General features: G+C 47.9%; 3 protein-coding genes across 4 annotated transcripts in view; 2 read left to right on the forward strand and 1 right to left on the reverse strand.

The window, feature by feature from the left end:
• Positions 1-212: 212 nt before the first annotated feature.
• On the forward strand, positions 213-7,994 carry PROK2 (prokineticin 2). 2 transcript variants are annotated; one of them, XM_027710601.2, is made up of 3 exons: positions 213-328; positions 3,995-4,124; positions 7,054-7,994. In XM_027710601.2, exons 1-3 carry the CDS (start codon positions 242-244, stop codon positions 7,197-7,199), a joined length of 363 nt encoding a protein of 120 aa, XP_027566402.1. In that variant the 5' UTR covers positions 213-241; the 3' UTR covers positions 7,200-7,994. The 2 variants fall into 2 exon arrangements, with proteins under 2 accessions (XP_027566402.1, XP_027566411.1); XM_027710610.2 differs by having other exon boundaries at positions 3,995-4,120.
• Positions 7,995-18,632: 10,638 nt separating this feature from the next.
• GPR27 (G protein-coupled receptor 27) lies at positions 18,633-20,837 on the reverse strand. Its single transcript, XM_027710623.2, has one exon. It carries the CDS (start codon positions 20,819-20,821, stop codon positions 19,679-19,681), a length of 1,143 nt encoding a protein of 380 aa, XP_027566424.1. The 5' UTR covers positions 20,822-20,837; the 3' UTR covers positions 18,633-19,678.
• The window catches only part of EIF4E3 (eukaryotic translation initiation factor 4E family member 3), a 33,144-nt gene continuing 27,074 nt past the window's right edge, over positions 20,751-26,820 (forward strand). Inside the window, exon 1 of the mRNA XM_027710673.2 lies at positions 20,751-20,779. The gene's annotated coding sequence lies outside the window, so the exon portion shown is untranslated. The remainder of the gene's footprint in view (positions 20,780-26,820) is intronic.

The raw sequence follows: 26,820 nt of genomic DNA on the forward strand, positions 1-26,820 counted from the left end.
TCCTCCAGACATACTGTGGGACGTGTCCCCCCCGCCGTGGGCTGCCCTCCGCCGGTGCTCCCCCTTTCCCCTCTCCCCTCTCCCCGCACCTGGGCGCGGTGTGTGCGCTGGCGCCCCGCGGCCGCGGCGCTGCCGGGCGGGGGTGACTCACGCCCGGGCTTTATAACGCCGGGGCGGCCGCCGCGCCCGGCTCCGCTGCGCCGCACCGCGCCCGCGGGGAGCGCCGGACCGGCACCGCACCATGCGAAACCTCCCGCCGCTGCTGCCGCTGCCGCTGCTGGTGCTGGTGCTGCTCGTGGCCGCGGGGCACGGCGCCGTCATCACCGGGGTGAGCGTCGCCGCTCGGCACCGACGGCACCGACGGGACCGGCACCGGCACCGGGAGGGCTGGGGCGGGCCGGGGCTGCGGGGGAGGGAGGGCTCCGCCACGGCAGCGGGGACGGGACTCGGGGTCCGTGCGCGGTGAGTGATAGCGGGACTGCAGGGGATTTCCCGGGATGAGGGATGCCAGGAGAGAGGGGGAAGCTCTGCCAGGAGGATGCCCGGAGATGGTCTTTCTGGGTGAGCGCTGCCGGGACTCGGGGGTCTGTCCGGCATCAGGGATGTCAGGGCGGAGGGGTCTAGCGAAGGGTGAGGGATGCCAGTAGCTGCGGGTCTCTCTGGGATAAGTGATAACCAGGACGTGGGAGGAAGAGCTGTGCCAGGCGATGAGAGATGCCAGGGCTTGGGGGTCCGTCTGGGATAAGTGATATCGGGACGTGGCGTCTCTCTGGGATGGGGGATGCCCGGAGCTGTGGAGCTCTCTGGACTGTTATCAAAGCTTGGGGGTCTCTCTGGGGTGAGGAATTCCAGGATACACCAGTCTCTCTGTGGTGGGTGATATCAGGACTTGTGGGTCTCTGGGATGAGGGATGACACAGTGTGAGGTCTGTCCCTTTGCGATGAGGGATGTCTGGACTCAGTGAGAGGTTGTCTCCAGGCTGGTCTGGGAGCGTGCAGAGATTCCAGCTGCTTTTCCAGAGCTGGAGCTGTCTCTTGTCACCCTCGATCCAGCCCCAGCTACCCCCAAACTTGTCCAGGGAGCGTCTGGATGGGGGCACTGCATTGCTCACTGTGCATGCAACTCGAGTTCCTGCAGCTCCTCCAGTCCCTCCACATACAGGGCAGGATTGCAATCACGGCAAAATGCTGCTTTTTTCCTTTCGTTTCTTTGAATATGACTATGCTGCTTTTCCCCCTCGATAGCCACCCCTTGCAAATGAATCTCTGTTGTTGTTGTTTTTAGGCTCGAAATTTACTTTGGTTGTGAAAATATTTTTTTTCCCAAAGAGGTTATTTAACCCAAACCATTGCATCACTCTTAAGTAAAATGATTTTTTTTTTTTGTAAGTGTTTGCTTTGGATTAATAACCCAGTACTTGAATTCCTTCGAGAGTTTGCATATCTTTTGTAACCATCAGAAGTTGTACTCACAGCGGCTGATTTCTCTGTGGCTGTCCAGACTCCCTGTCCGGACCACTAAAGTCCCTGAAACAGCTCATGGGTATTTCTCTGGAAGTCAGATCAGTTACCAGGACTGATTATCTTTTAGAGCAGACAATGTGAAGGAATTTTTTAATATTTGATAATTTCAAGTTCCTTTTAAATAGAAATACTCCCAGCAGTGGAGGAGCAGTTTATCTGTTATTAGAGTTGTGGCTACACCTTTAAAGATAATTGATCCATCAAATAAAGTAACATTGAGGCACTGAATAATAGATCAAGGACAAAGCATATTCAAAAAGCAAAAATAGAGTAGAACTAGAAAAATGTTACTTTATTAACCATTGCAGAACATTTCCTCTTAAATCACTTTGATGCATTTTTGGCTTCTGATGAATGGACAAATCTCAGACGAGAACTGACGTAGGTGTTTGTGTCCCCATCCTCTGAGCTTGCAAGGTGCTTTTCCTTTGTAATTTAAGGACTTGATTCAAACTTTCCTCACTTCAGTGGTGGTTCATGTGCTGACTCCAGTTGCCTTTGCAGCTGGCATTTCACCTGGGAAATATTCTTGAGCTGATTTTCCACAAAACTCTGTTTAAATGGGGTATTCGTGTGTTGTCCCGGGAAGATTAGGAGCAAGCAGTATGAATTACACATTGCAGATAAGGTGTGGGCAGGAGTGTTTGGGTTGAATATTTTCAAAACTTGTCATACATTTTTGGAAAGGGAGCCTGAAAAGCTCTGCCAGATGTAAATATATATGGGTGTGAGTTTTAGAAGGAAATTGTTCAGCATGGACATTGAGACCCTTGCTTGCTAGGACATATGCAGGTGTGTTTTTCAACTGAGTGGTGCTTCACCCCAGGACTGGTCCCATGGAGATGGATGGGGTTTGAGCTACACAACTGAGAAAAAAAGGAAGCCAGGAGCTGATTGGTGAGAAATAGCAAAGCCTGTGACTCCAGCTGAGCAGTGGACACCAGTGTGCCGGGGGGCAGCCAAAATCACTGGACCTGCGTTTTCTTCTTTTTTCACTAGGGCAAAATTAGATCATTAGAGTGCTTTTTTATTTATTTATTTTGTAAGAGAGAGGTCAGAAAATGAACATTATCTATCTGGCAGGCTCTAGTGGTAATTGTATGGCCATATTAGTCTTGCAAGTAAATACTCTGGTGTTTGGGCTCACCTGCAGCACAGAGCTGTGTGTTTAGGAGCTGTTTGGGTTACACACACTATTTAATAACTTTATCCTCAGGCAACAGCTTCTTCCTAAGCTTCTGGCTGATCTTTAAATATATTTTTTGATCTGGCTTTTGTTGGTGAAACCAGTGCAATATTTACCCAGTAGAGTACAGTCTAAAGGCATTTATCATGTAAATCCCAAGGTCAGATCTGTAAGCTTGTCCCTCCAGAGAGTGTTTATTCTGATATGCGTCTTCCCCAGAGCGTTATCATCTTTTACGTACATTTTTATGAGCTGCCTGTTTACGTAGTGCTGACCAGTGCTTTTGGTCAATCACTGCTGGTGTCAGACACCAAGAGCAGTGAGTTAATTAAGCTTACGTTTGGGGTGTAATCAGAACCTTTAAATAAGGGCATTTCCCATCAGAGAAAGGAGACTGGTTTTTGCATTAAATTCATGTAATAAAAAGCCTGATAAGCTTTTGATTGAAAAGTAGCTGAAAGATGTGCAGTAACTTGTTTTCAAACCCTAACGTGTCAATTGCTCTTCATGGTTTGTGGTTTTTGAAACATACCCACTAGTTTGAATTTTGGTTTGTGCTTATCTAAGCTGTATTGGGTAAGTGGCTAAAATATTTTTTCCCTCCCCTGGAGGAGAATGCAACCACAGCAGCATTTTTTGGATGCGGACACTTAGGCAAACTTTTTCTTAAGACCTCTTTTAGTTACATGTAATTCTAGACAACAACCACAGAATCCATATTTAAACTTCTATTTTAGCTACTTCCACTTGGACTTCTCTTACAAACTATCATGCAGTCTTGCAAGGGCACTCAACCCTATGATATTATCATAAGAAACTAGAAGGAGTAGTTACTTAAAAGTCATTAAACTAATGGTTGATTTCCTGTCTTAGCTTCTCCATAGACTGTTTTGGTGACTGTTTTGGTGACCATTTAGTGTGGTTGGTCCTTGCTCCTTCCTGAGCTCACTTGGGTGCCGATCTGGAAAAGGGAGCGGCATGTGCCATGGTCCATCAGTGCTCAGAATTTGGGACTACAAATCACTGGCAGTCCTGGATTTGGCCCTGAGCAGCTCCATGTGCGGTCCTGGCTTTAAACAACCTGGGCTCAACTCCAGGAGCCTGTACATTCAGATCTGTAGGAGATACAAGTATTGCAAATCAGCCTTAGATCTTATTATTCAGCCTTAATGAGCCGCAGTAACTTGTGGGGTGTCAGAGGCAGCTCCTGAGCACCTGATCTGTCCTATTTCTGGAATATATTTATTACTAATTTAATTTGCCTAATGCTGTATTGAACTCCAGGCCTGCGACCGAGACCAGCAGTGCGGCGGCGGGATGTGCTGCGCGGTCAGCCTGTGGATCCGCAGCCTGCGGATGTGCACGCCGATGGGGAATTTGGGAGAGGAGTGCCACCCCTTGAGTCACCGAGTGAGTACGTCACCGGGGGGGGGGCTGTGGGACCGGAGCTGGCAGGGCAGAAAGGAGCAGGAATATCCTGCACATTGCATAAAAACCGTGCGTGGTGAACGGGCAGGGAGACATCCCATTCCTTACCATTCCCAGCCATTTGCATCTGTGTGGAAACAGCGCTGAAAGTACCTACGTAAGGAAATACATTACTGTCAGAATTATGCAGGAGAGAATCAGAGGATGAAAGCACTACATGCTTTCCAGATTGTTTCCTTATTAGTTTGTTGTTGCTGTTTTGTTCCGTTACGTGATCTGAAAGAGCGTTAGCGGTTCCCAAGCCCAACCCTGCCATCCTTACTCGTGTGAGCAGGAACGTAGCAGATGTCACTGCCCCCAGTGGAAGTGGACAAGATCCTATCACGAGCATAAAAATGCCACCAGCCAGTATTGGGGCACCTGGTGCATTGAGAAGCCGTTGAGAAGGTGTTCACACATACTTGGACTTGAGAAAGTTCACCATGGACTCTCTTCTCTTCTATTCTACCCATTAATTTCAAAGATACATGTATGTATACATATATACACACATATAAATAACATTAGTTACGTATTAGTACATTATTAGATGATACACAGAATTATTAATGTAATAATTTTAACAAGTAGGTTTATTTAAGGCTGTGTAATTATGTATATTATGTGCAGTATGAAAAAAAGCTGTTTATTTAGAAGTAATACGAAAGACTGAATGGGATATTACCAGTTTGAGAACCTGGTGTTTTTCAGAGCCATCCTCAGGGAAGAGCTTGGCCCAAGAGTCATCACAACAGGAAGATATCAAGGCAATAAATTCAAATTATAAATGTGCAGCTAGTTATCTGCCTTTGTCACTGTTTCATCCAATGCCTGACTTCTCAGTATCTATGGCTTGTTTTCTCAGTTTTAAGAAGTTCAAGGCTCTGTTCTGTTACAGTTAAATTTTTAAATTTTCTGCTGTGATATGTTCATTTTTACCATGTAATGTAGCAGGTTTTTCTTGTAAGGCGTCTTTACACTACCAAGAGTCAGGATAAGAGAAATTGTCTTCTAGGGGGTTTTATGAGCTTATTGCTACTGGGCAATAATTTATACTCTGTGATATATTTTAAGATGATTGCCTGCATAATTACAAACAAAGATGCCTGTCCACTCCAGACTTAGTCAGGCACTGATGTTTGTAAGCTTTATGAGGTTAATTTTAGATTTAGATTCCTCACCCCACTGCTATTCCTGACAAATACAAAGCAAATTGATTTACCATAGTATGCAAAATTAGGTATTTTTAAGGATGGAGTATTTGTTCAATGGTTCCTTCCCCCTAAATATTTGGATAGCAAGCAGCTGGTGCCCTCATCACCAAAACCTTTCATTTGCATGCAGGACAGGTCAAAAGCAGGCACCAGCACGGCCATGGCACCTCAGGGACCTCCAGAGGAGCCTGGAGATGCCCTGGAGAAGATGGCTGGCAGTTGGGGTTCCACCTTCCAGTTTCCTTCTCAGCAACTAGATGGCGATGGATTTATGCCATTAGCAGTCCCAGCTGGCATTTTGAGGCAGGACCAGGCAGGGTTTGAGGCAGGACCAGGCAGGGTTTGAGGCAGGACTAGGCAGGTGAGGTTGCGCAGCGTGGGAGTCCCGCTGAAAGGAAGATTTCCTTGCAGCAACTGTAATGTTTTGGATAAATCCCCTGAGCTGTTGGAAGGCTGAGAGCTCAGGATGTGGGTTTTGCTGCAGTGCTGTGCATGGGCACCTGATAGGTTTGATTGCCATGGGGAGTTCTCAGCACCTGTGGTTGGTGGCCTCCCTGCTCACGCTGAAGCAGAGGAGCTGTGGTGGGTGGCTTGGGGAAGCCCAAGGTATCCCTTGTGCTGAGGATGCTCTTCAGACAGTGCTGGCCAGGAGTCTGGTGTTGGCCCAGGACACTGCAGGTGACGTGAGTTCCCCTCCCACCCCCCACCTGTCAGGGTGTCACTGCAGTCAGGCTGGTTCTTGGTGTGATGCACCAGGGACTGTGTGAGACTTCCTCCCTTTGGCTTTCTTAAAGAGAAAATTTGCACACTAACAAAAAACCAACCTTGGAATATTAAAATTCTGGGCTAAAAACACCTAGAAAACTGGAAATGAGGGAATTAGGGTTGCCTGCCTGTCTGGCAGTGCCTTTGTACCTCTGTGCTTCCTTCACTGCACCCAGGCGATGCTCAGTGTGTGTTGCCAGCTGGCAGCACTGCAGTTCCCAGCCACGTCCCACTGCGCTGTCCTGCTCAGCTTCTGTAAAAGGCAGAGCTTGTGATCAAGTTGTTGAAGTGTCAGTGCATGTGCATGTCATGGCACAGTTAAATTTGTCTAATGCAGTCCGTATGTGCTCCCTGCAGCACAGCGTGGCTGGGGGAGGGTGGGATGAAATGAGAAAACTCTGCCCTGTGGTGAAAAGGATCCTGCTCCAAGGGAGGTCAGATGAGGTGACCTCCAGAGGTCCCTTCCAGCCTGACTACCATGGGATCCCAAGGTTCCTGGGTCCTGCTCTGTGCCATGTGACAAGGCAGGAATCGGAACAAACAGAAACCCCTGCACAGTGACACCACAACATTTGATGCTGAAGGCCACTGTCATTTCACAACAGACTCCTTTATGAAACGGGAGTAAATGGAGAACATGTGTCACAGATGTAGATTTACACAGCACCACGACTGTTAACATTTTGCCCTTAGCTCTGGCTTGACCAGGATGTACGACAGGGTTGGCTTTGCCATCTGCTCTCCACCCCCGTGCCACAGCTCTTGGGGAATCTCCGGCTGTGGAAGGAGGGAGGGGGACAGCATTCCCTGTATTCCCACTGTTCCTCTGAATCCATCCCCCCAAGCACCGCTGCCACAGTGCTCCCTGTCCCTGACGTCTGTGTTCTTTGTGCTCAGGTTCCCTTCTCGGGGCGGCGGATGCACCACACCTGCCCGTGCCTCCCGGGCCTCACCTGCGGACGGACTTCCTCCAGCAAATTCAAATGTATGCTGCACTTCAGAAAAGAAGATGTCTTCTTTTAGCAGGAGCTGTTCCGGGCTAGAACGAGCCACTCGCTATTCTCATTTTCTCATTATTGTGATGAACAAGGTACTTGCCATGGGGAAACCCTTCACCACACTTTCCTGCCTCACCAACATCAACAGGAGATGAGATGCTGTGCTGTTGTGGCCAAGGTTTTCAGGAGGGACTCGCAGTGGCAGATGCTTTTATTTTGGGGTGGCAAAATGACATCTGCTAAACCAAAACTTCTGTCTGAGAGCAGGGGCTTAACCATTTCATGGTCTTCATGGTTCCAGCTTAAACCCAGAATGAAAACATCCAAGTTTATTGTCAGTTTCGAAAAATTTTAGCCACATTTTTACACCTTGGAATACCTGAATTGAACTGAGAGTTGAATAAGTGCACAGTGTGAACCATATGAGGATTGCCAAAAAATTGTATTTACATTGCATTTCGTATCTTTATTTATATTACTGTATTTGTAAGTTAGGCGCGTCTCTAGGAAAAAAGATTTAACCAATAGATGTAGTTTTTACACTTTTTAAAAGTGGCAGGTGGAACCAAAGCATTTCAATATTCAAAGCATCAAAAGATTTTGTTATTTTAGTATTCTAAGATGAGAAGTTGTTGTTACTTGAATTGGTGTAAGACTACCCGATCATCTCAAACTATGTATTAAGATGTAGTTTATATTAAAAAAAGGAACCCTGAAGTATATTGTAATGGGCTGCCTGACTTCTTGTATATGTATCAAATTTGCTGTGTAAAAATTCTGTATCAGAATAATGGCAGTATATTATTTGATTTATTTTAATATTATAACATTATTTTGTCATTGTGGCTTTTCATTTTTATTCAGTGTAATCTGTTATCCCATACTCGATCCACCAAGCTAGCAGAGCTCCTTACGGATAGCTTAGCAAAAGATTATGTGCCTCTGGCTGCTTTTAGGGAAACTTGGATTTTACAAGGCATGAACTCCTCAATCAAGCTGCAGTCTTAGACGGTGGAGGAATCTCGGTGTAACTAATATGAGAGGTTTTTCTTGGCACATGCCTCAAAGGATCAACTTTAGCTCAGCAAACATAAGATTTGTGGGTTTTCTATGAAATACTGTGTGACTTCATATTTACTTGTCAGTCCCCAGAGCTGGAATTCCAATAGTTTGTGTGAGATTCACACGTTTCTTGCTCTCAGACATGCAAACATATGCTGGAACTGGAAAAGTGAAGTCATTCATCTTTCCACAATCAGTGCTTTGCTGATGATGGGGGGGTGGGGGGATTGGAGAAGTTGGCACACTTTTATCAAGGCAAAGACCTGTATTACTTGGAGAGGAGGAGAAACAACACAGGGAGTTTACCAGGTACCTTCCACTGGGCCCCACAGCCTCCCTGAGGAGACAGCAAGGAACAACTGGACTAGTTGTTTTGCCAGATCCTCGTGAATCCTGCACATGTTAGAAAAATAAATGTCTTGAGGGACAAGATTGCTCAAGAGAGCCCAACCCCAGGGCACCCACCCCAATGCCTCTGTATTGGACTGTGCTGGTGAAAGACCAGCTCATTCCCATGCCAGTGCAGTGACATGTGAGCGCTGCAGAAACTTCCATAACCTGGGCTTAAGAACAACCCCCAAACCTGATCCTACCACTGCCACTCCTCAAACACCCTGTGCACCCACACAGTCCCAGTCTGCAGAGGCAGGACACACTGGGAGTCTGGGGGTTGCTTTTCTGTCCAGGTCTATCACTATAAAATAACCTTAATACCATGGACTTCAATTTACACTCAAGGGAAAATCAAGAAGAAAAATAGATGTGTCCCATCTCTTGCTCCATTTTTTTTTTAACCAAAGCATGAAAGATGAACCACAGTAGGAAACACCAGCCCTGCTCCTCATCACCTGCTGGCATAAATCACCAGTGACTGCACTGAAGGCAGTAACCCTGGTTTATATCATTGTAAATGAGTGGACAATTATATCTGAGGACTGTCTCAGACCTGCCAAACTGAACTCCTAGGAGAGTTCATCAGACCAGAGCAGAGCAACTTTGTAGTTGTAATTTGTGCCAATTAACTTGTGGGATTAAGCATTTATCTGGGTAATGAGAACAGCCCCAATTACATGAGTTCAAAGTTCACACCATCTAGAGCAGGTGGAAGTTCTCATGTCCTGCAGATGCTCCTGGACAGGGCATTTGAAAGGTGAAGCTTTGAGAGAGACCTTATTCCATACTTGTCCTCGAGGGGCTTCTCCACACCTTCTCTGCTGACGTAGGAGAGCCAAAGGCAAAACCTCACTGTCCTACATCCCCACTATGTTCACTTCGCAATAATTATTACGATTCCCCTTTTAGTAATTTAATTTTCATTAATTGACACTCACAATGAAGGTTAGTTGATTTGAGAGATCATTTTGGAAGGAAGATTAAGCTTTTGCATCCCAATTATTTCCTAAAGTCTGTCCTAATCAATTATCTTTTCTCCCATCCTAGGGGAGATTTCCTCACTCAAGCACATGCAAAGTCCCTTTAATTTCTTTCTGCAGTGGAAGGGGCTGAGAGGGAACCTTTTACCTTTGCTTTACAGTGATAATAGGCAAACCAGTGGCCACAAGAAGCATTTCAAAATGTAAATGGCCATGCACGCCCCTCTGCTTTTCCCTGGAGACAGGTTTTGACTTAAGGAGGACAGCAAATGACTCAAGATGACCAGTGGAAAAGGTGGCCAGCCTCAAGCCAACCCTGCCATGAAAACTTTTCTGCAGTCCCCTGTGCTGCTTGGTTTGCTCCAGGATCACCTTGGCAATAATCCTAGGCCAGGAATAACTTTCTTACCTGCCTAGGAAGAAGGGAAGGGGATTTCTCTTGGCAGGAAAAATCAGATGAGAAAAGAGAACAGAACTTGTGCAGTCCTGGAACCACCTTGGTAGAGGGGAAAAGCCTCCTTTCCCAGTTTGTGAAGACAGAGCCTGGTTTAAACACTTTCCTTTATTCACTCCACTTAGGAGATCTGTGCCTACGTTTGGTTTAATTTTATTAATATTGCAGTATTATTAATTATTAATAGAAACATGTGCATTAATTTTTAATAGTATATGAATATTGATATTACAGATATGCTATAGAATAATGTTGGTATCCCACCACACTGGAGGAGTTTCAGTGTTTATAACCGGATTTTGGGTTAGCAGAGAGCCACTGCAGGAAAACACACAGCCACATATAATGAGCTGCTGCCTTAATTTGATTACATGCTTATTAGGAAAGGTTAAGCAAGGTGTTTGGGGTTTGTGGGTGCACAGCTGGCTGAGCCAGCACACACCTGTGAGCCTGGGGGGCTGCAGGGAAGGCTCTGCTGCTGAGCAGGAGAAAGCCCAGATGAAGCTCAGCTTCATCTGCATTCTCCTGCCCACAATTCCCCCCTGGGAAATTATGTCACTTAAAAAATATAATAAAGTTACAAAATCTTTGAGTGAGGAGGTGACACAAAATAAATTCTTCTGGTTGTGTGGCAAGGGGGACTCAGATCTGAGTGGGTCCTTAATGAGGAGACAGGTCACCTTAACAAAAACACTGGTTTTACAGGACCAGTAGGTGAAAGGAGGTTAAGTGAAGCAAGGCTGAAGGTTATATTGCTGGTTGAGAGAAGAGAATGGAAGAACATGTACCTGTTTAGAGGTAAGTAAATGGGATTATGTTTGATTTGATATCTTTGCGGGTGGGTTGGAAACACTAATCTTGTTACCTCAAAAGTCTAATGTGTTAGGATGCCCTATAACATGTTTTGTTAAGGGGTATTTTGCTACTTCTTTAGGCAACTTGTTCACAGCACCTCATCACAATACACCACAAAAAGGTACGATAGCAGCAAGTCTGACCATAGACTGAGGTCCCTTGCTGGTGCTTCCCTCTGCCCCAGTAGCTCTCTGGTTTGTTATTTCTGCACAGATGGATATTCAAAAGAAACAGAAGGTGCTAAGAATCCCCTGATTTAAACAAGATGTCTCAGAAATTTGATCTTGACAATGTGTAGCATGTTTTCCAGAAGGAATTAGAAAATTGCAGGAAGAGAAAAGACTGTGCAAATACAAGAGGATTTTGATAATAGCAAAATCAATGTGCCTTTCTCTTGTGCACAGATATGAAATGGCAAACCAGCAGGGGTACAGCTGTCAGACTAATCAATAATTCTGAGCACAGGAATGGAGATGAGTTTAATGTACATAAAGCAAATCACCTCTTGTTTCTCAAGGAGAGTCTTGATTGGGGACAGACCCAGCCCAGTGCAGCAGGACACATCTCAATGATTTGGCCGGGCAGGTTGCCTTAGACATGTCTGCCTTAGAGGATGGTGGCAGTCTTTGGGCCACTCTGACTAAAGCCAAGGAAGTCTGGTGCACTGAGGGGAGGATGGATGGCAGCTTGTTTCACGGCAAGGAGTTCAGTGCAGGGTGACAGCAAAGTGTGCAGGAGAGGAGGAATGAGCAATAGGACCACATAGCACACCTGCAAACACCCCCATGGTAGGGGTTTCCCAAAGGTCTGAGTGTGAGGCACCTTAGTATGGGGGTAAATGAGGCACAATGTCCCAATGACAGAAAGTCTCCTCTGCAACCCCCAGTTTACCTGGGAAACTGGGTACCTGTTAACTGTGTGCCAGGAGTGCCCACAGTATCCCAGGCTGATGCTCCTTTGTACCATGGCACCAGATGTCAGCATGTTACAGGCATGTCCCTGGAAGGTTACAAATCTCATAGATCTTACAAAGCAAGTGTCTGTGCTTCAGGCAGCGTGTACTCACATCGCTGCAGCCTGAGCTGTCCTGGGATTCATTGCTGTCCTTGTGTTGCATCCCAGCCAATGGTACAGAAAGAATGGGCCATGGACCCCAGTGGAGCTCTGCATTGCACTGCCTGGGCAGCCTCTCTCTTCCTGGGCTGGGAATCCCACCAGGTCTCCCAAACCCCCCCACAGCATCGCAACATGTGGAAGGGATTAAATCTGGTTTTAAATGTAATGTGGTTTTGTAAATCCCAAGGCTGTAACACGCTGCAGAAGCAGACTGAAAATATGGCCTGGTTCCAGCCCAGCAAGCAGAGCTGGGTCTGCTATATTTACTTTTTCTCTTGCACGTGAGTGCACTCGTGTCATTTCATGCAGAGATTTGTGGGCTCTTTTCAACAGGAATGGGCAGCTGTGGCTCTTGCCGCAAAGAGTTCACAAACCAGCAAAGCAGACATTGATTCTAGGGGGTGCAAAATTGGGATCACCCTTTATTTACTCCTCCGGGCTACATGGGAGCCCAGGCAGCAGAGCACACCTCTAACCTCTTCCATGGGACCTGCCAGAAGGGCCAGCTGAGGGAAAGGCACTGGCGAGGCAGCTGCAAGCATTCTCACTCTTTCCAAAAATTTCACCACATCCTGTCAAATTAGTAGGGTTTTAATTTTTTTCCTCCCCAGTTTCTTCTCTCATGGGTGAAACTTTGACAGGAAGGTCCACCATCCCTTCAAATCCAACAGCAAAACTTCCTGACTGTGGTGGTGTCATAATGTCAGCTCCCTCCCTGCCCTGCTTTCATTAAACTTCCCAAAATTACTAACAAACCTTTCAACATTGCAACAGAGCCTTTGACTATTTGGATTTGGTTTACATCAGCACTTAGGCTCAGAGAGCTATTGCACAAACACAGAGTAAGAAAAAGTCTGTCTGGCTGAGAGTTCAGGATCTCCTGGGGAGGAAAATCATTACCGACACCTCTGTCCCCACCAGCAGCCCTGTGGCAGGTTCTGCACAGCCCAGCTTCTGCATCCCTCATCATCCTGCTGGGAAGCACTTTGGTGATGCTCAGCCCAAACATGTCCCTCCTTCCTTTCACACCATGGCTCCAGCTTTACCTCTGCCTGTGACGCTGCTGGTTCCTTGGCTCGGGTGCCCATGTTCTCCCCCTTTAGTCACACTGCAGTTTGGCTGAACATACTGCCTCTTCATCCACCTTCCTCCACACCCAGATGTCTCCTGCAGCTCCACTGGAACTGGCTCCTAAGGGCATTTTGACCCTGGGGGCACCCAGAGCTGGTCTGTCTGCCCCAGAGCCACTGCAGTCCCATGGCACCCAGGGGACCGTCCCCTTGCCCTTGGCACAGCACGCTGAGGGACCTGCTGTGTAGTGTGAGTGTGTGAGGTCTAATGAGGGAGGGAAAGGAAAAGGAAAAAGCCCAGTTGATTTACTTGACTATCAAGCTGCTCAACCGTTTCCTTTCCATCACCCTCCTGCAAGCGCTCAGTGACAGATGGGGACAGATTGAGTGGTTCGATGCAGTGAGGTAATATTCCACTAAATCATTCCTCTCTCTCACTGTCAGAAAGCACCCAGACTTCAGCCTTTCCTCTGAATCTTCCTGTGTTTCCCTCTTTAATGACAAAGCCATTTTAGCTCTACCTCTGCTAAAATTTCTGAAACGAGCACTGGTATTTATATGGTATGGTAAAATTGGTGTTTTAAAACAGTCAGCAAAAGGAAGGAGTGAATCACCCTGAGACAGAGAGGGTTCTGTTTACTGGTCGTTCACTGCTGTTTACTGGCATTTCTGGGTTTTTTTCATGCCCTTTGTGCTGGGGCTGAGCCCCAGATCCTGGCACAGGGACCCTGGCTGGGCAGGGAGCAGGCTCCGGGCAGGTGTGCCGTGGGCAGGCACGCAGGCTCACACTGCATGTCTCACAGATGGAGGATCCATTTTTTTTCTCTGGATGATTTGTTCCAATGGTTAATCATCCTCACACAAACACGGGATTATTTTTTTTAATGACATGCCAGTAAATAACATTCAGAAACTTTAGGATGGGCTTTCTCTTCACCAGGCGATCTCTTGATTTCTGCCTACACTATTAGTGCCATGATGACTGCCTAAAATTAGCTGGGACTTCACAGCTTCCCTGTGCCCTTGCAAGACTAGCTTTGAACTTGAAAGCCTCCTACACAAAGTGCTTTGTGCTATCAACCTGGTCACGGTAAACGTGAAAAATGCAGCACTGAAGACAGTGGCCTTCCAATAAATACATCCACAGTACAACCATGCATGACTCGAGATCAAAGACAGAGTGCAAGTACTGAGGTCATTAAACATGAATAGAAATACAGAAATGCAACAGCTTGCATGAAAGGCTGAGCTTGACTTTAAAGTTAAGTGATGAAAGCTTGTGTAGTCAGCGATTGTTCACCCGTGATAATGCTCTGCTCTTGCCACCAGTAGTTCTGTGTGGTACAAAGGTGAGTGAGAATAATTAATCATTCTTTGGACAAAGTACTGAGGTGTGGGGCAGTTAATGAATTCTACCAAGTGAAAACAGGCTCAGAGATGCTCAGCATCAGCAGCTCTAGGGAAAGTCAGAGTGCCACAGATGTCAAGTTGGAAAGTCAGCTCCTTATTGCCAGTTCTACAACCGACAGATGAGTAAGGATTTACCCCACACAAGGTCCTTCTTGAATTACATGGCATCGGAGGTCACCAGCATAAAAGGAGGTTTGGGGTAAGATGTCCCTTGTACCAGCCCTAGCCCAGCATGACTCTGCACCAGCTTTTAGGAGACTATCTTCACTGATGGTCTTTCTCTGATGGCTCCATTTCTTCAGCATGTCATATACTTCATAATATTCTGAAGCATAAGAATAAGATAGCATGGGAAATGCTTCCTGGTTCCTATCATAATAGAATTAATTGTAGCCTGTGCAGTGTTTTGAGCAACTGCAAAGGAAGCTGTGCTAAGAAATGAGGGAACCTCTATTAGAAAAGAGCCCCCCTGCCATGTTTCTAATAATTTTTTGATTTGCAGCATAACTATCTAATAAGGTTTCTGGGGTATTCTGATACTGCACAGAATGATCCAATCTGCAGCCTTAGTTAATGAGGTGATACTTAACATCACATTCCGACAATATGTGTCTGTTGTTCTCTCTGGAGCCCCTTCCCTCAGGGTGGTTTCTTGGCAATTCTGAGCAAGTGCAGGTGCCTCCAAGGAGCAAGGTGACTGTGCTTAACTATGTGGGGTAAGTGACAGAGGTCCAGCCAAACTCCATGCACACTTTTCTGGGAAGAGAGGGAAAATGCCAGCTTTGTTCTCCTCTGAGCTCTACACAATGTGTCCCAGGGCAGTCCCGCAGCATATGGCAGAGAAGCCTTCTGGAGATGTAGCTGTATCACATCCAGACAGAGCCCCAGGAAACAACTGTTGCTATCAGACTACGCCAAATTCCTGCCCTTTTACTCAAGGCTACGTGCTTCACACCATCCTGGGAAGCAGCTTTGCCTCCCCTGGTGCAGACCTGGTACTGGAAAAGCAAAGGATGACAGCCTGTGGGCTATGCATCCCCTGCTCATCCTTCATCTCTAGCATGACCACTGAATGAGACCTTTACCTAACAAGATAATTTGGCTGAAGCCACATATTTCAGTTCCTTTCCTAGCAAACTCATTCCAAATCTAACAGCAGAGCTAGAAGCACCCCAGAGTACTCCAGGCACTGAGAGCTGTAAATCAGATCATTATAGCCACTAGCTGGGATTTCAGACCAGTGTCATTTTTCAAGCTGGCCTGACACTAAAGTTTATACTGAAAACTTCCACTGACTTCAAGACTTTGACTGGAAATGTTTGTAAGGAATGTGTTAAATACCTGGTGAATGAAGATGCCAGCAGCAACCACAGTTTTTCCAGAGCAGCTCTCGGCACAACTGCAATTCCTCACCACAGATATGCAGAAGCAGCATGCTGTGACCTCTGAGCCAGACTGTGAAGAATCTCTGGGGGAGATGATGTTGGTATTTCCTCTGATACTCAGCACTCGTGGTGCCTAGAATATGGAAAACTATGATGCATCAGCCTGGAGGGGCATAGAGAAGACTCAATCTATGTTCTGGTCAAGCACAGGTCGATGGAAGAGCTGGGAAAGTCTCACTGCTGTACAGCCCACCAAACCTTCCAAGTACTTTGTGTTTTAGTCAGTGGGGATGGGGAGAGGGGTTCAGACCAACCAACTTTTTCCAAGTGAGCCCAGGATTTGCACGAGCTGCAAGAGCTTCTCCCACAGACATGGGAGGTAATTATTAACACCCAGCTCTCACTGAGTCTGGGCCATTGCACTTCTGAGTGAGACTAGCAGCACTCTGGCTTTTGGGATAGGGAGGCTTACAGCCACACCTCACAGGTCCCAAGAGCAGCAGCAAAGGTTCCCTGCACTAAGCCCATAGTCCCCAACATTATTTCTCTATTTTTTTTTTAATCCAGAACAGGTTTTCCTCCTCTCCAACACCCCTTCTCTGATCTTGGTCAAAGCATTTAATCTCTGTGACCCACTTTCCCCATATGCAGGCTAAAGGCTGCTGTGAGATGTTAGTGCTGTGCTTTGGAAATGCTACTTTTTTTTTTTTTGCAACTTTCTTATATTTTCTCAGATTTCAGAAGGAATACCTATTCTCTGGTGTCTCTCCAGCCCTTTCTGGTTTTTCCTACTTTCTTAGTGCACGCTCAGCCAGCGAAGTGGTGTTTGTTGGTGTGTTGGCACCCAGTACTGTTTAATTTTCTGTGTATGTCTTTGATATTTAGTTTCACATCTTCTGGAATTAAACCCTATTGTACAACACCCATCTAAACCCTGCATTAAAGCCACTGGAGTTCCTTCTCTTTTGTACTACCATGGCCAGGATCATAATCTGACTGACACTACAAGTACCTAATGTATAAAATTAACTTCAAACATTAACTTCAAACAGCACTGATTTTGCCCTCAGAGTACATCAGAAGTCCTAAGACAGCCCTGGAAGCTGTGTGCAAGATAAAGGCAGAGTATACAGATATTCTTTTTAACCTTTTTTGTATTCTTTTGCTGTAGCAAGATTGGGTCTGGCTGTCACTGATGGGTGATAGCAAAGCATCCATTATCTTCACTAGATAAGAACCAGCTCACCCATCTAGTGAGGGCATCACTGAGCTGGGGGATGCCTCTGCACAGAGACTGGCATTCAACAGAGCAGCAGTTGTGTAAGCCAACTCTAAATAAAACCATCAGGTCACCCAAAGGTGAGTTTTCATCCCCCACATATATGACTGACTCTACAACTTGTGCTTAATTTTCCTGGAAGTGAAAAATCTGGTCCTTGCAGCTTTTAAGGAGGTTTTAAAATAACTATTTTCCCATCTCTGTGGTTTAAATAGAATCATAACCATACTACTTATAGCCTGGAAGAGAGAGAGGATGCCAAAATATCATACTTTTAATAGAGGAAGAAAATATTGGCTTCAGTAGCAGCATGATTAGGAAAAAGATGGCAAGATTTGGGTTAGAGATCACAGTTCTAGGCCCCTACACAGGAAGCTTCTTAAGGAAATATGACTCTGCAAAAGTTGGAACCATGCAGAAAAGACCTAACAGTAAACCAGGCATGTAAAGTATATACTTGGAACACAATTCCCAGCAACAGCATCCATGCTTTGCCTCACATTCTTTGTAACACAAAGAATGTAACCTCGTTACTCTCTAAGATTCACTAAACTATGAGATGATATTGCAGGCTGAAAATATAATTAGCACTGATAACCAGCTGCTGCTGTGATCTGAAGTACGTGACAGCTTTCCCTCTGTACCCAGGTGCATTTTCAAACAGCTTTGGAAATGATCATTAAGTTTCCCTTTGTTTTCAAGACACCCCATCCATGGTCATATTTCTTAGCCCAGTTCTGGCAGCACTGGTACAGTTCCAGCTTCTACTGCAGCTATACCAAAAACTCAAATTCCAACCTTCTCTTCATGCACTGAAAGAAACATTGCCTCTCTCGTGTTCAAATCTGAGTTGGGAGTGGGAAGCGAGACTTAAAACCAAACCAGAAGCCCCACCTCATTTCATTCCCTGCCCAAATCTGAAGCTGCAACTTTTGCCCTCTTCTGATCTTCCACACGTGTCTCTTCAGTCAGGACAACTGTTTCTCAGTCGATGTCTACCAATTTTGGACTACTCTCTACAGAAATAATCATAGCATATGCAGATTTATTCATGTAAACTGAGGTTGTCCCTGTCATTTTCTGTGTGACTTGCTCCAGCACATTTTTTAAATGTTACACGATCCATCAGAAAGGGAAGCAAATCCAGGACAGCTTCCTCTGAGACAGCTCAAAGGTTTTCAGGATCCTGCCATCAGGCTACTGGTTAAAATACTTCCAGAGAAGTTTTTGTAGAACAACAGAGCAGATTAAAATGCCCTGCTTAACTAATGTACACTTCCCATTAAGAATACAGTTTACAAATGAGTGTGGTATTAACCAAGCCACCATGTTAAAAAACTGCTTTGCCAACTAGAATTAGTGATCCACAAATACACAGTCTTTCCTGTCATTAACAGAATTTTGGTTTCAGTAGACACAAAGAATTGTGCTATTTAAACCTGTTGCCCATCATGAACTTAAGTCTTCTTAAAAATAGCTTTAGTCACTTTTATTGGTATAAACACCTAAATTGAGATCTAACAGCAAATAAGGATTGTGCTTGTCCATAATAACCTCAGCTGTGAAATCTACTCAGACACAAGACATACAACCTTCCACATACACAAGTTATTTGTCAGCAAAGCAGAATGCTGCCATTCTGAAACAATTACATACAGTAAAGGTTTTCAATATTTTATTAAAGAAAACAGTCAAAATGTACAAGTATTACCCAGGTTTGTAGATAACTTCCTATAAAGGCAGTAAAATATGAATTTCAATCTAGGTTTTAAAAACTGCTATAGTTGATTATTTTTAAAGTTGGTATTTTAAAATCACATTTCACAAATAGTTCTGAAATATTACCAAATGAATAGTGCAACAAGAAAAATTGAAATTAGTTCTACACTGTTTGCATGTCAAGCAAAAGTTATAACTAACTGCTTCAAATATTCAAACCATTTGAGAATGAATGAACCCAACAGCTCCCACCAAAACTGACTTCTGACCACATTAGGAACGTCCTCTTCTTGTTCTTCACTTAAAATCAAATAATAATAAAACAACACCTCTTGAGGTCATCAAAAATAATTTTAGTATAAAATTGTCTTGGCCCTTATCAAATATTACATGAGTAAAATTGTTAAGCCTTTATCAAAACAGACAGGAATAGGGAAACAAAAAAAAATGTCATGGCCTTAATCCGTATCTGTTGGAATCATGTTTAGAAACATTAGAAGCAAGACCAGAAACTTGGAGCCCTGTTTTGTTTTTAAAAACCACACAATCACAAAGAAAAACAGCTTCTTACTGCCTAAGGTTTGGGGGTGTTCTGCTCAAGTACCTGTTCCCATAGACAGCAACTGGTTATGTTCTGAAGAGAGCATACGCAAAATATAGAAAAATAAATAAAATAGCTTCTTACAGCCTAAGGTTTGGGTGCTGGGTGGTGGTTTAGTATGTCCCCCACTCTCTTGAGATCATATGCAGAAACATGGAAAATTATATCCATCTTTCTTTTTTAGAAAGAGAAAAGCCCCCCTACATCCCAAAGCTCTTGAGATCACAAAGGATGGTGCCCTGGGTGCTCTGGATGCTTTGGCAGCACGGGAAGTGGGCTCGGAGACAGACCCTGAGCTCCTTGTTGAAGATGAAGCAGAGGATCGGGTTGACCCCTGCCTGGGCAAACGTCATCCAGACGGAGGTGGTCAGGTAGACCTGGGGGATGGAGCTGGCCTTAATGAAGACCCGCAGGTAGCAGGCCACAATGTAGGGGGACCAGAGCAGCAGAAAGAGCAAGGTGATCATGTAGAACATCTTGCAGAGCCTTTTCTCCATCTTAAACTCCTCCAGCACCAGCAGCCTCTTGATCTGGCTGTGGGTGGCCTGCCTGATGCCCACGAGGGTGGGCGGCGTGGGCCCCCTGCCAAAGCCAGCCGTCCAGTTTGCAGCTGCTTGGCCGGTGGCTCCTGGCCCGTGGAAGGTCCAGTTCTGGCTGATGGCCGGGACGAGCTGGGCTGGCTTCATCTTGCGGTGGCCATGGATGAAGAAGAGCAGCTTGATGTAGACCAAGTGGGTGGCGGCGATGACGGCCGCCAGCATGAGCATGAAGCCCAGTGTGTCGTTGGCCTTGACGTAGCGGTGCTCGAAGATGCACTGTTCCTCCTCCCGGATGAACTTGTAGGTGCCCACGTCAAAGACGGGGGGAAAGGCCATGGCCATGGAGAGGGTCCACACCATGCACACCACAGCCAGGCAGGTCCAGCCCGTCATGCGCTTGGCGTAGAAGCGGTGGTGGGCGATGGCCATGTAGCGCGTGACCCCCACGCAGAAGAGCAGGAAGGCGGCGTGGAAGCAGAAGAGCACGGCCAGGAAGGCCAGCACCTTGCAGCTGAGGGGCCCGTGGGGCCAGGCGGCCCCGCTGCGCACCGACAGCATGACGAAGGGGAAGCAGGCGAGCGAGCGGAGCCCGTCGGCCAGGCAGAGGTCCAGCAGCAGGTAGTAGGGCGCGCGGTGCAGGTGCCGGTCCTTGAGGATGAGCCAGGCGAAGAGCACGTTGCCGGCCAGGCTGACGCAGAGGATCAGCCCCAGCGTGGCGAGCTTCAGCCCGGAGGCGCTCAGCAGGCCGCCGGCGCTGGGCAGGTGCGGGCTGCTGCTGCTCCCCAGCTCGCTGCTGTTCGCCATCGGGTCCTCCCTCCTCCTCCTCCTCCTCCTCCTCCTCGTCCTCCTCGGCGCGGGCAGGGCCGGGGGCTCAGCGCCGCGGCAGCGCGCCGGGGCCGAGGGCCGCGCCGCCCGGCGCCCCCCTGCCCGCAGCCGCCGCCGCCGCGCTGCCGCCGCCGCCCCGGCGAGGCGGGGCGCTGCCGCCGCGCTCCCCGCGGGCCATGCGGCTCCCGCACCCGCGCTAGCTCCGCGCCCGCCGCCGCCGCCGCCCCGGGGGCATCGGGGATGAGCCGGGGGAGCCTCCCCTTACCGCCGGCAGCTGCTCCTCCGCGCCGGGCGAGGGGCCGGCCGAGCCTGCGCACAGCGGCGGCGGCTCTGCCCAGCTCCTGCCGAGGACAATGGGGTAAACCCCCCTCCTTCTCTCCCTCCTTCTTCCCTTCCCTCCTCCTGCTGCTCCTCCGTCCCTCCGCCCCCGCGCCCGCCCCCCGCGCAGCCCGGCCCCTGCGGAGCTGAGCCCGGCGCGCAGCGGCGCGGAGCGGCGCGGAGGTCCCGCTGCCGCAGCGGGGACGGGAGCGGAGCGGGGCTTGGCTTGGCTGGGCTGGGCTGGGCTGGGAGGAGCCCCCCGCCGCCGGACCCCCGCACCCTGCCCTTCTCCCGCCGGGGCGGGTGCCGAGATGGGGTCCGAGGGGTGCGCTGGGGTGTCCGGCCACTGCGGCCATCCCGCGAACCCCCTGCGGCCATTCCCGCGGGCGGTGGTGATGCCATTCACAGCTGATGGAGCCGATTTGTCTCCACATGGGCGTGTCACAGGTGTATATGTGCCCGTATACACTCGTATTGGTACCCAGGGCACATGTGTTGGTCTGATATAGACACACATCAACGATATACCCATGTCACAGTCCCCAGTGTTTTTTTGCTAGATTTACCCATGGTAAATGGCCAGTTAACTTTCTGCTCGCAGGAGAGGCAAGTCCGGCAGCACCTGTTGCAGCACAGCATCTGTGTGTGCAGTCCTTTGCAGGGCAGAGTGGTTTGCAGGGTAAAGACGTTCCAGCAAGCTCATATAGCAAATGTTTCAGTGTGAACATTGAGGGAAAAGTGCTTCTGCAAGTCAGGAGCCTGACATTTGGGGGCTGAGTAGGGTTCCTAAGAAGGTTGAACAGGATGCTCTCCCTGTTTTTGTGTTGCACAGGGGCTTACCAGCTCCTAGGCTCAGTTACACAGGACCTGTGGAGGGCGGGGCAGGTTTTTTGAGCTGGATAAAACACCTTTGACCCGACTAGCACAGAGCATCTGCTGATGCCCCTGTGCTGTTGGTGCGGGTTTATAACACGCAGTTTAATGTAGGCCAGTGAGATGCAGATCCTTGTCCTCTCTCCCACTTTGCCATCCTTGTGTATGTAGGGCAAGGCCTCTCTGTGTGCCTTGTAAGGCACGCACCGCCGCGCGGCCCTGGGCTCGCTGGAGATGCTAATGCAATTATCGTACTATTACTGAGTTTCCTTCATGGCCTCTTGTGAAGGACACGTCTGAAATCCTTTTTGAGCATTCTATTAAAAGCCATCAGTAAATTCAGCTTTATTCCAGAAACTGTAGCAATTAAATCATCTGTGTTAGCCCCAAAAGCAAATGTTGGTGGAGCATCTTTTGAGTGGAACTTTCTGGCTGGTTTCAGAAAGCCTCTCTGTGTGTGGCAGGGGCCAGGCACTGACCCTGATTGTGCCACGAGAGCAGCTCTGCCGAACTGGCATTTAAACAGTGGTGAACCAAAACCAGACTTCGGGCCAAACATGTGTCTAGGGCAATGTGTATCACACACAGGACTTTATTTACCCATGGATCTGGTTTGTGTCTGTTATTTATTGCGGTGTTAGGAGAGCAAAGAAATCCTGAGAGGGGTTAAAAAAAAAGGTGGTGGATAATTGAGGCTGCTTTTTGCTTCCAGCCAGTGCATCTGAGCTGTTTTCAGTTGTTAGGTTTCTCATTTGCACCAAAGTTTTACTGTGACAGAGAATTGCCCACGGGTTGTTCAGTGCTTTGTGCAATTTTCCAGGCGTTTCTCACATCCGTGCAGTGACTGGAGTGCCGGGTGCACGGTGTCCCCTCGGCAGCCCCGGCACCTCTGTCGGGCGCAGTGTCTTTTTGGAGCAGCCGGGACACCGCGTAGGTGCAGCTCGGGACTGCGTTAACAGGCTCTCCCATGGCAGGGTGCCAGCAGTCAAAGCGCTTTGCCAACCACGAGTACGAGGAGGATCAGTTGTCTTTGGAGGCGTGTGGCTTTTTGGAGGAGCAGAGGAGACCTTATGGCCCGTGTTAGCTCTGTGATCTCTGCCAACAAGCGAACAAAAGGGAATAGCACACCTGCTTCCCTCCTCCGTGCCTGCGGGAAGGGTTTCTCCTCTCCCTGAATGCTCGCCAGCGCAGCTGAGCTGGCTCAGGAGCTGCTGTAATTCACTGCTATCTTGCCAGGCCAGCAGCAAATTGCTAGCTCATCTTTCTTCCACCTGTAGTGAGAGGAGAGCCGGCAGGGAATGGTGTTTCATCTGTCTTTTCATGCCCGCTCCCCTGATGGGGCTACTATATGGCACTATAGGAGGTGTGAGACTGGAATTTGGGACTGGCTGAGAAGTGAGACACTAAAGGGACAGCCAGAAGGTATGGAGAAAATAAGGGGCAGGTGGGGGGTTAACAGTCTTCGTTCTCAGCAGGCTCCTCACCTCCCAAAGGGTTAGACTGACATGGGTTACACCCAGCCCTGGTTCCAGTCTCCCTGCCCCACCTGGGTGCCCCCACACAGGTAAGTGACCTCAGGCTGCTTCATGTCTTCTTTGCATCAGACCCATCAGGTTCAAACAAGTTTCTTGTCCAGGCTCAGTCTCAGTTTGGACATTAGGACAGTACCAGATTTACAGTATTTGACTAAAAAATGAGAAGTAGGGTATTTTGCAACCTTTCTGCTGTTACAGAGCTGCTCAAAGAGCTCTTCCAGCCTGTAGGGACTGCAGTGCCTGAGGAGGTGCCTACCACTAAGAGTCAAAAGGAGCAGCAGAGATTGCCCTGACATGCCCATGGCAAAGCCTTTGTCCTTGGTGCTGCTTGGCTCTGCAGGATGCTGCAGGATGTACCCCTGGACATGGCACTGAAACACGGGGCTCCTGCCTCCAGTGCTTCTGCAGGGGCTGGAAACAGTGGATGCACACTGGTTTGGGCACAGCCTGACAAAAACCAGACCCATTACAGTAGTCATGAGGAACAGGTAATTCTCAGAGATTGTAATGAGTGTGTTAAGCTATTTTCCTTTCTCCCTTCAATCACTTTCACAAAACGAGTTTAACTAAGAGCTATTCTCTGCTTACAAAATGGTGCTGCACAAGCTAGATGGATTCCTCTGACCTTTCAGTGTGCTTTACTTGAATTGGCTGCCTCTTCATGTTCTCCTCTCGCTGCCTTGAACAGGAAAGACAGCTGAAATAGGGACTCTTACAGTAAATACTGTGGCATATTGCCTTCTTTCTATCAGTCACTGGTGCTTCCCCAAGCCTTAGCTATTTATTATGGGGGGTCTTATTTGTGTTCCTCTGTCTAGGAGCTCTGCATAATGTTTCTGGAAGGAGAAGTGTCCTGTACCCTTTTACTACTGTAGTAGAAACCTGGTGCGATTTAAGGGAAGAAGCAGGAAATGTCTGGACATGCCTGGGGGACAATTCCAGAGCCCCATCAGGCCTGAGATGCCACAGGGAAGCAGGACAGGTGAGAGCAGTCAGCCAAAGCAATTTTGCTGTCACAGATAATTCAGGCAAAGAAAAGTTTTCAGGCTTAGCAATCAAGGAGATGGAAAAGTCAGTCTGGAGCAAAAAGGGATAACGGAGGCTTCAGTCGGATCTGGCACAAAAAGATTTAGATCCTCCTTCCCAGCTTCCTGTAATTCCCAGACAGTTCTCCAGATGACATTCATTATTTGTGTTATCTTTGCACCTAACAGAGTGAGTCAGGGACCAGGGTGCTACATAAGCAAAACAAAAAGCTGTCCCTTTGCCAAGGGAACTTAAAATCCAAGGGTGTGATGGGTGAGAGAGCTGATATGAACCCTGGAGAAGGAAGGGGGAGGATGAGTGAACCACGAGGCTGCAGCCTAGGGAATGCCAGTGGCAGATCAGTGGCTATCAGTCATCCCTGGAAGGGGAGGAGGGAGTGCCAGGAGATAATGAGGCCAGTTTGTGGGTGTTTACAAGGATCATGATAATACTTTGTGGCAATGACAGAACAGAAGATGACACATTAAGGTAATGTTTGGGCACTGGCTAAAACAGCATGAGAAGTTTTCAGTCTGCAAAATTTACAGTACTACCCAAAATAATTCCTCTGCACAGGAGCCATGCTTGCCCTCTCTAACCAGGGCACAGCCATGGTTCATGCCAGTGAAATGAAGACAGATTTAAAACAATGCTGGAAAACCCCCACCCTGCCTCTCGCTTGCAGAGGGTCCAGATGTCGGGTCAGGGATGGGGCACTGGGCACTGCCATCAGACTGGGAAGGGCATGGGCCAGCAGAGCCTGGATCTGTGCTCAGCAGTGCACTAATGAAGCATTTTGGATGTGGTTTTGTTCACAGAATTATTAGCACAGACGTGCAAAATGTGCAGGTGACGCCACAGTGGATGGGAGTATTAATGTCACTGTTGGCTCCCAATTTCCTGGATGGCAGCAGAGGATCTGCAGATGAACAGTCACAGAGCTGCATCTCTGTGGCAGAGAGGTATCTGACAGCTAGCGATCACATTTTTCAAGGGCTTATTCCTGGCTGTTTAATACTTCATATGCTCTCTTGGGGAGGGAGGAGAGAAGAACGGAGGAGTATATTTGGCACAGCAGGGAAGTGGACTCGGGTCTTTTCCATCCCTTAGTGCTGTGCTGTTGCAGAGGGAGAGAAAGCCTCCTTCCACAGCAGTACTAATCCTCCTCCACAGCGAGCTGAACGTTTTGAACTTGAACAACTCCTCTCATTTTTCCCCCATGTGATTGTGAGTCAGGCTGAGCTTCTCTATTCTTCTCCATAATTGAGTAGGAGATTATTTTGACTGGAAATAACCAGACACAGGTATCATGGCTGTGAATGCCTCCATGCATGCCACTCGCTAAAAGTTCTGTAGCCTTCTGCAAAGGGAGCTGGTCTTTAAAGATTTTGCTCAATGGAGAGGGAAGAAAAGCAGAGGGGAAGAATAGCTCCTTCCTGCTCACATCTGTCACTGGCTCTGCTAAACTTAACCTGCTGAATTGTTGGTGACATGCTGTTCTTCAGAAGCAGCTCCTTTGTGAAAGACCTCCCCTGTGACACGGGGAATAGCCACAGTGAGACAGGAAATATCCCTGACATGATGGCTTTCTACAGGAGCTTGTAGCTGCTATCCAGTCCCACAGCCATACTGAGAAAGTTATGGAAAGCCATTCCTCTAAAATCTCCAGGGGAACCTCCCCAGGCACTGATTTTCCTGTCCTTCTTTCCCGTCTCCATAGTTGTCTCTCCTGGGATGCAGGCCAGCTGCTTGGGTTGCATTCCCACCCCTCTGCCCTGGAGGCAATGAGTGATGGAGGAGTGTGGGGCAAGGGAGAAGCAGATGCAATGTGAGGCCGTGTCAGGGCACGTGGCTTCCTCAGCAGCCATGGCAGGGGATGCTGCCAGATGCCGATTTTGGCTCTCGGTGGGTACCAGGGAGGCGGGTGCAGCCCCGTGGCAGAGCTGAGTTTTAGCTACACACACTCCTTCTAGCAAAGCCAGATACTAAGGAGCATTTCACGAGATCAGGCTTTCTCCAGTTTATACATAAGTGGGATTGCTTCAGGCTATTGAACCAGCCTGCTGCAGACTAGTCAAGCCCAGAAGTTTTATCTGTGCTGTAGCAAACTCAAACCACCGCTGTTCTGCCAGTGGATCTAGTGTCTCAGCTGCTTACTGAGGAGCTAATGAGCTTTTGGGGATACATGGGTGCTATAAACTCCTTAGGCCAAAGATAAGCAGCTTT

This window comes from Pipra filicauda, unplaced genomic scaffold, assembly GCF_003945595.2.
Source record: "Pipra filicauda isolate LSUMZ 115617 unplaced genomic scaffold, ASM394559v2 scaffold63_size3267554_pilon, whole genome shotgun sequence".
NCBI classification, from domain to species: Eukaryota; Metazoa; Chordata; class Aves; order Passeriformes; family Pipridae; genus Pipra; species Pipra filicauda.

What these genes read in the sequence shown, in the direction of transcription:
- PROK2 (XM_027710601.2), top strand. Translation starts at nt 242, where the DNA reads ATGCGAAACCTCCCGCCGCTGCTGCCGCTGCCGCTGCTGGTGCTGGTG. An exon ending in ACGGCGCCGTCATCACCGGG is followed by an intron (nt 329 to 3,994) that starts GTGAGCGTCGCC and finishes ATTGAACTCCAG; the next exon opens with GCCTGCGACCGAGACCAGCA. An exon ending in CCCCTTGAGTCACCGAGTGA is followed by an intron (nt 4,125 to 7,053) that starts GTACGTCACCGG and finishes CTTTGTGCTCAG; the next exon opens with GTTCCCTTCTCGGGGCGGCG.
- GPR27 (XM_027710623.2), bottom strand. Translation starts at nt 20,821, where the DNA reads ATGGCGAACAGCAGCGAGCTGGGGAGCAGCAGCAGCCCGCACCTGCCC.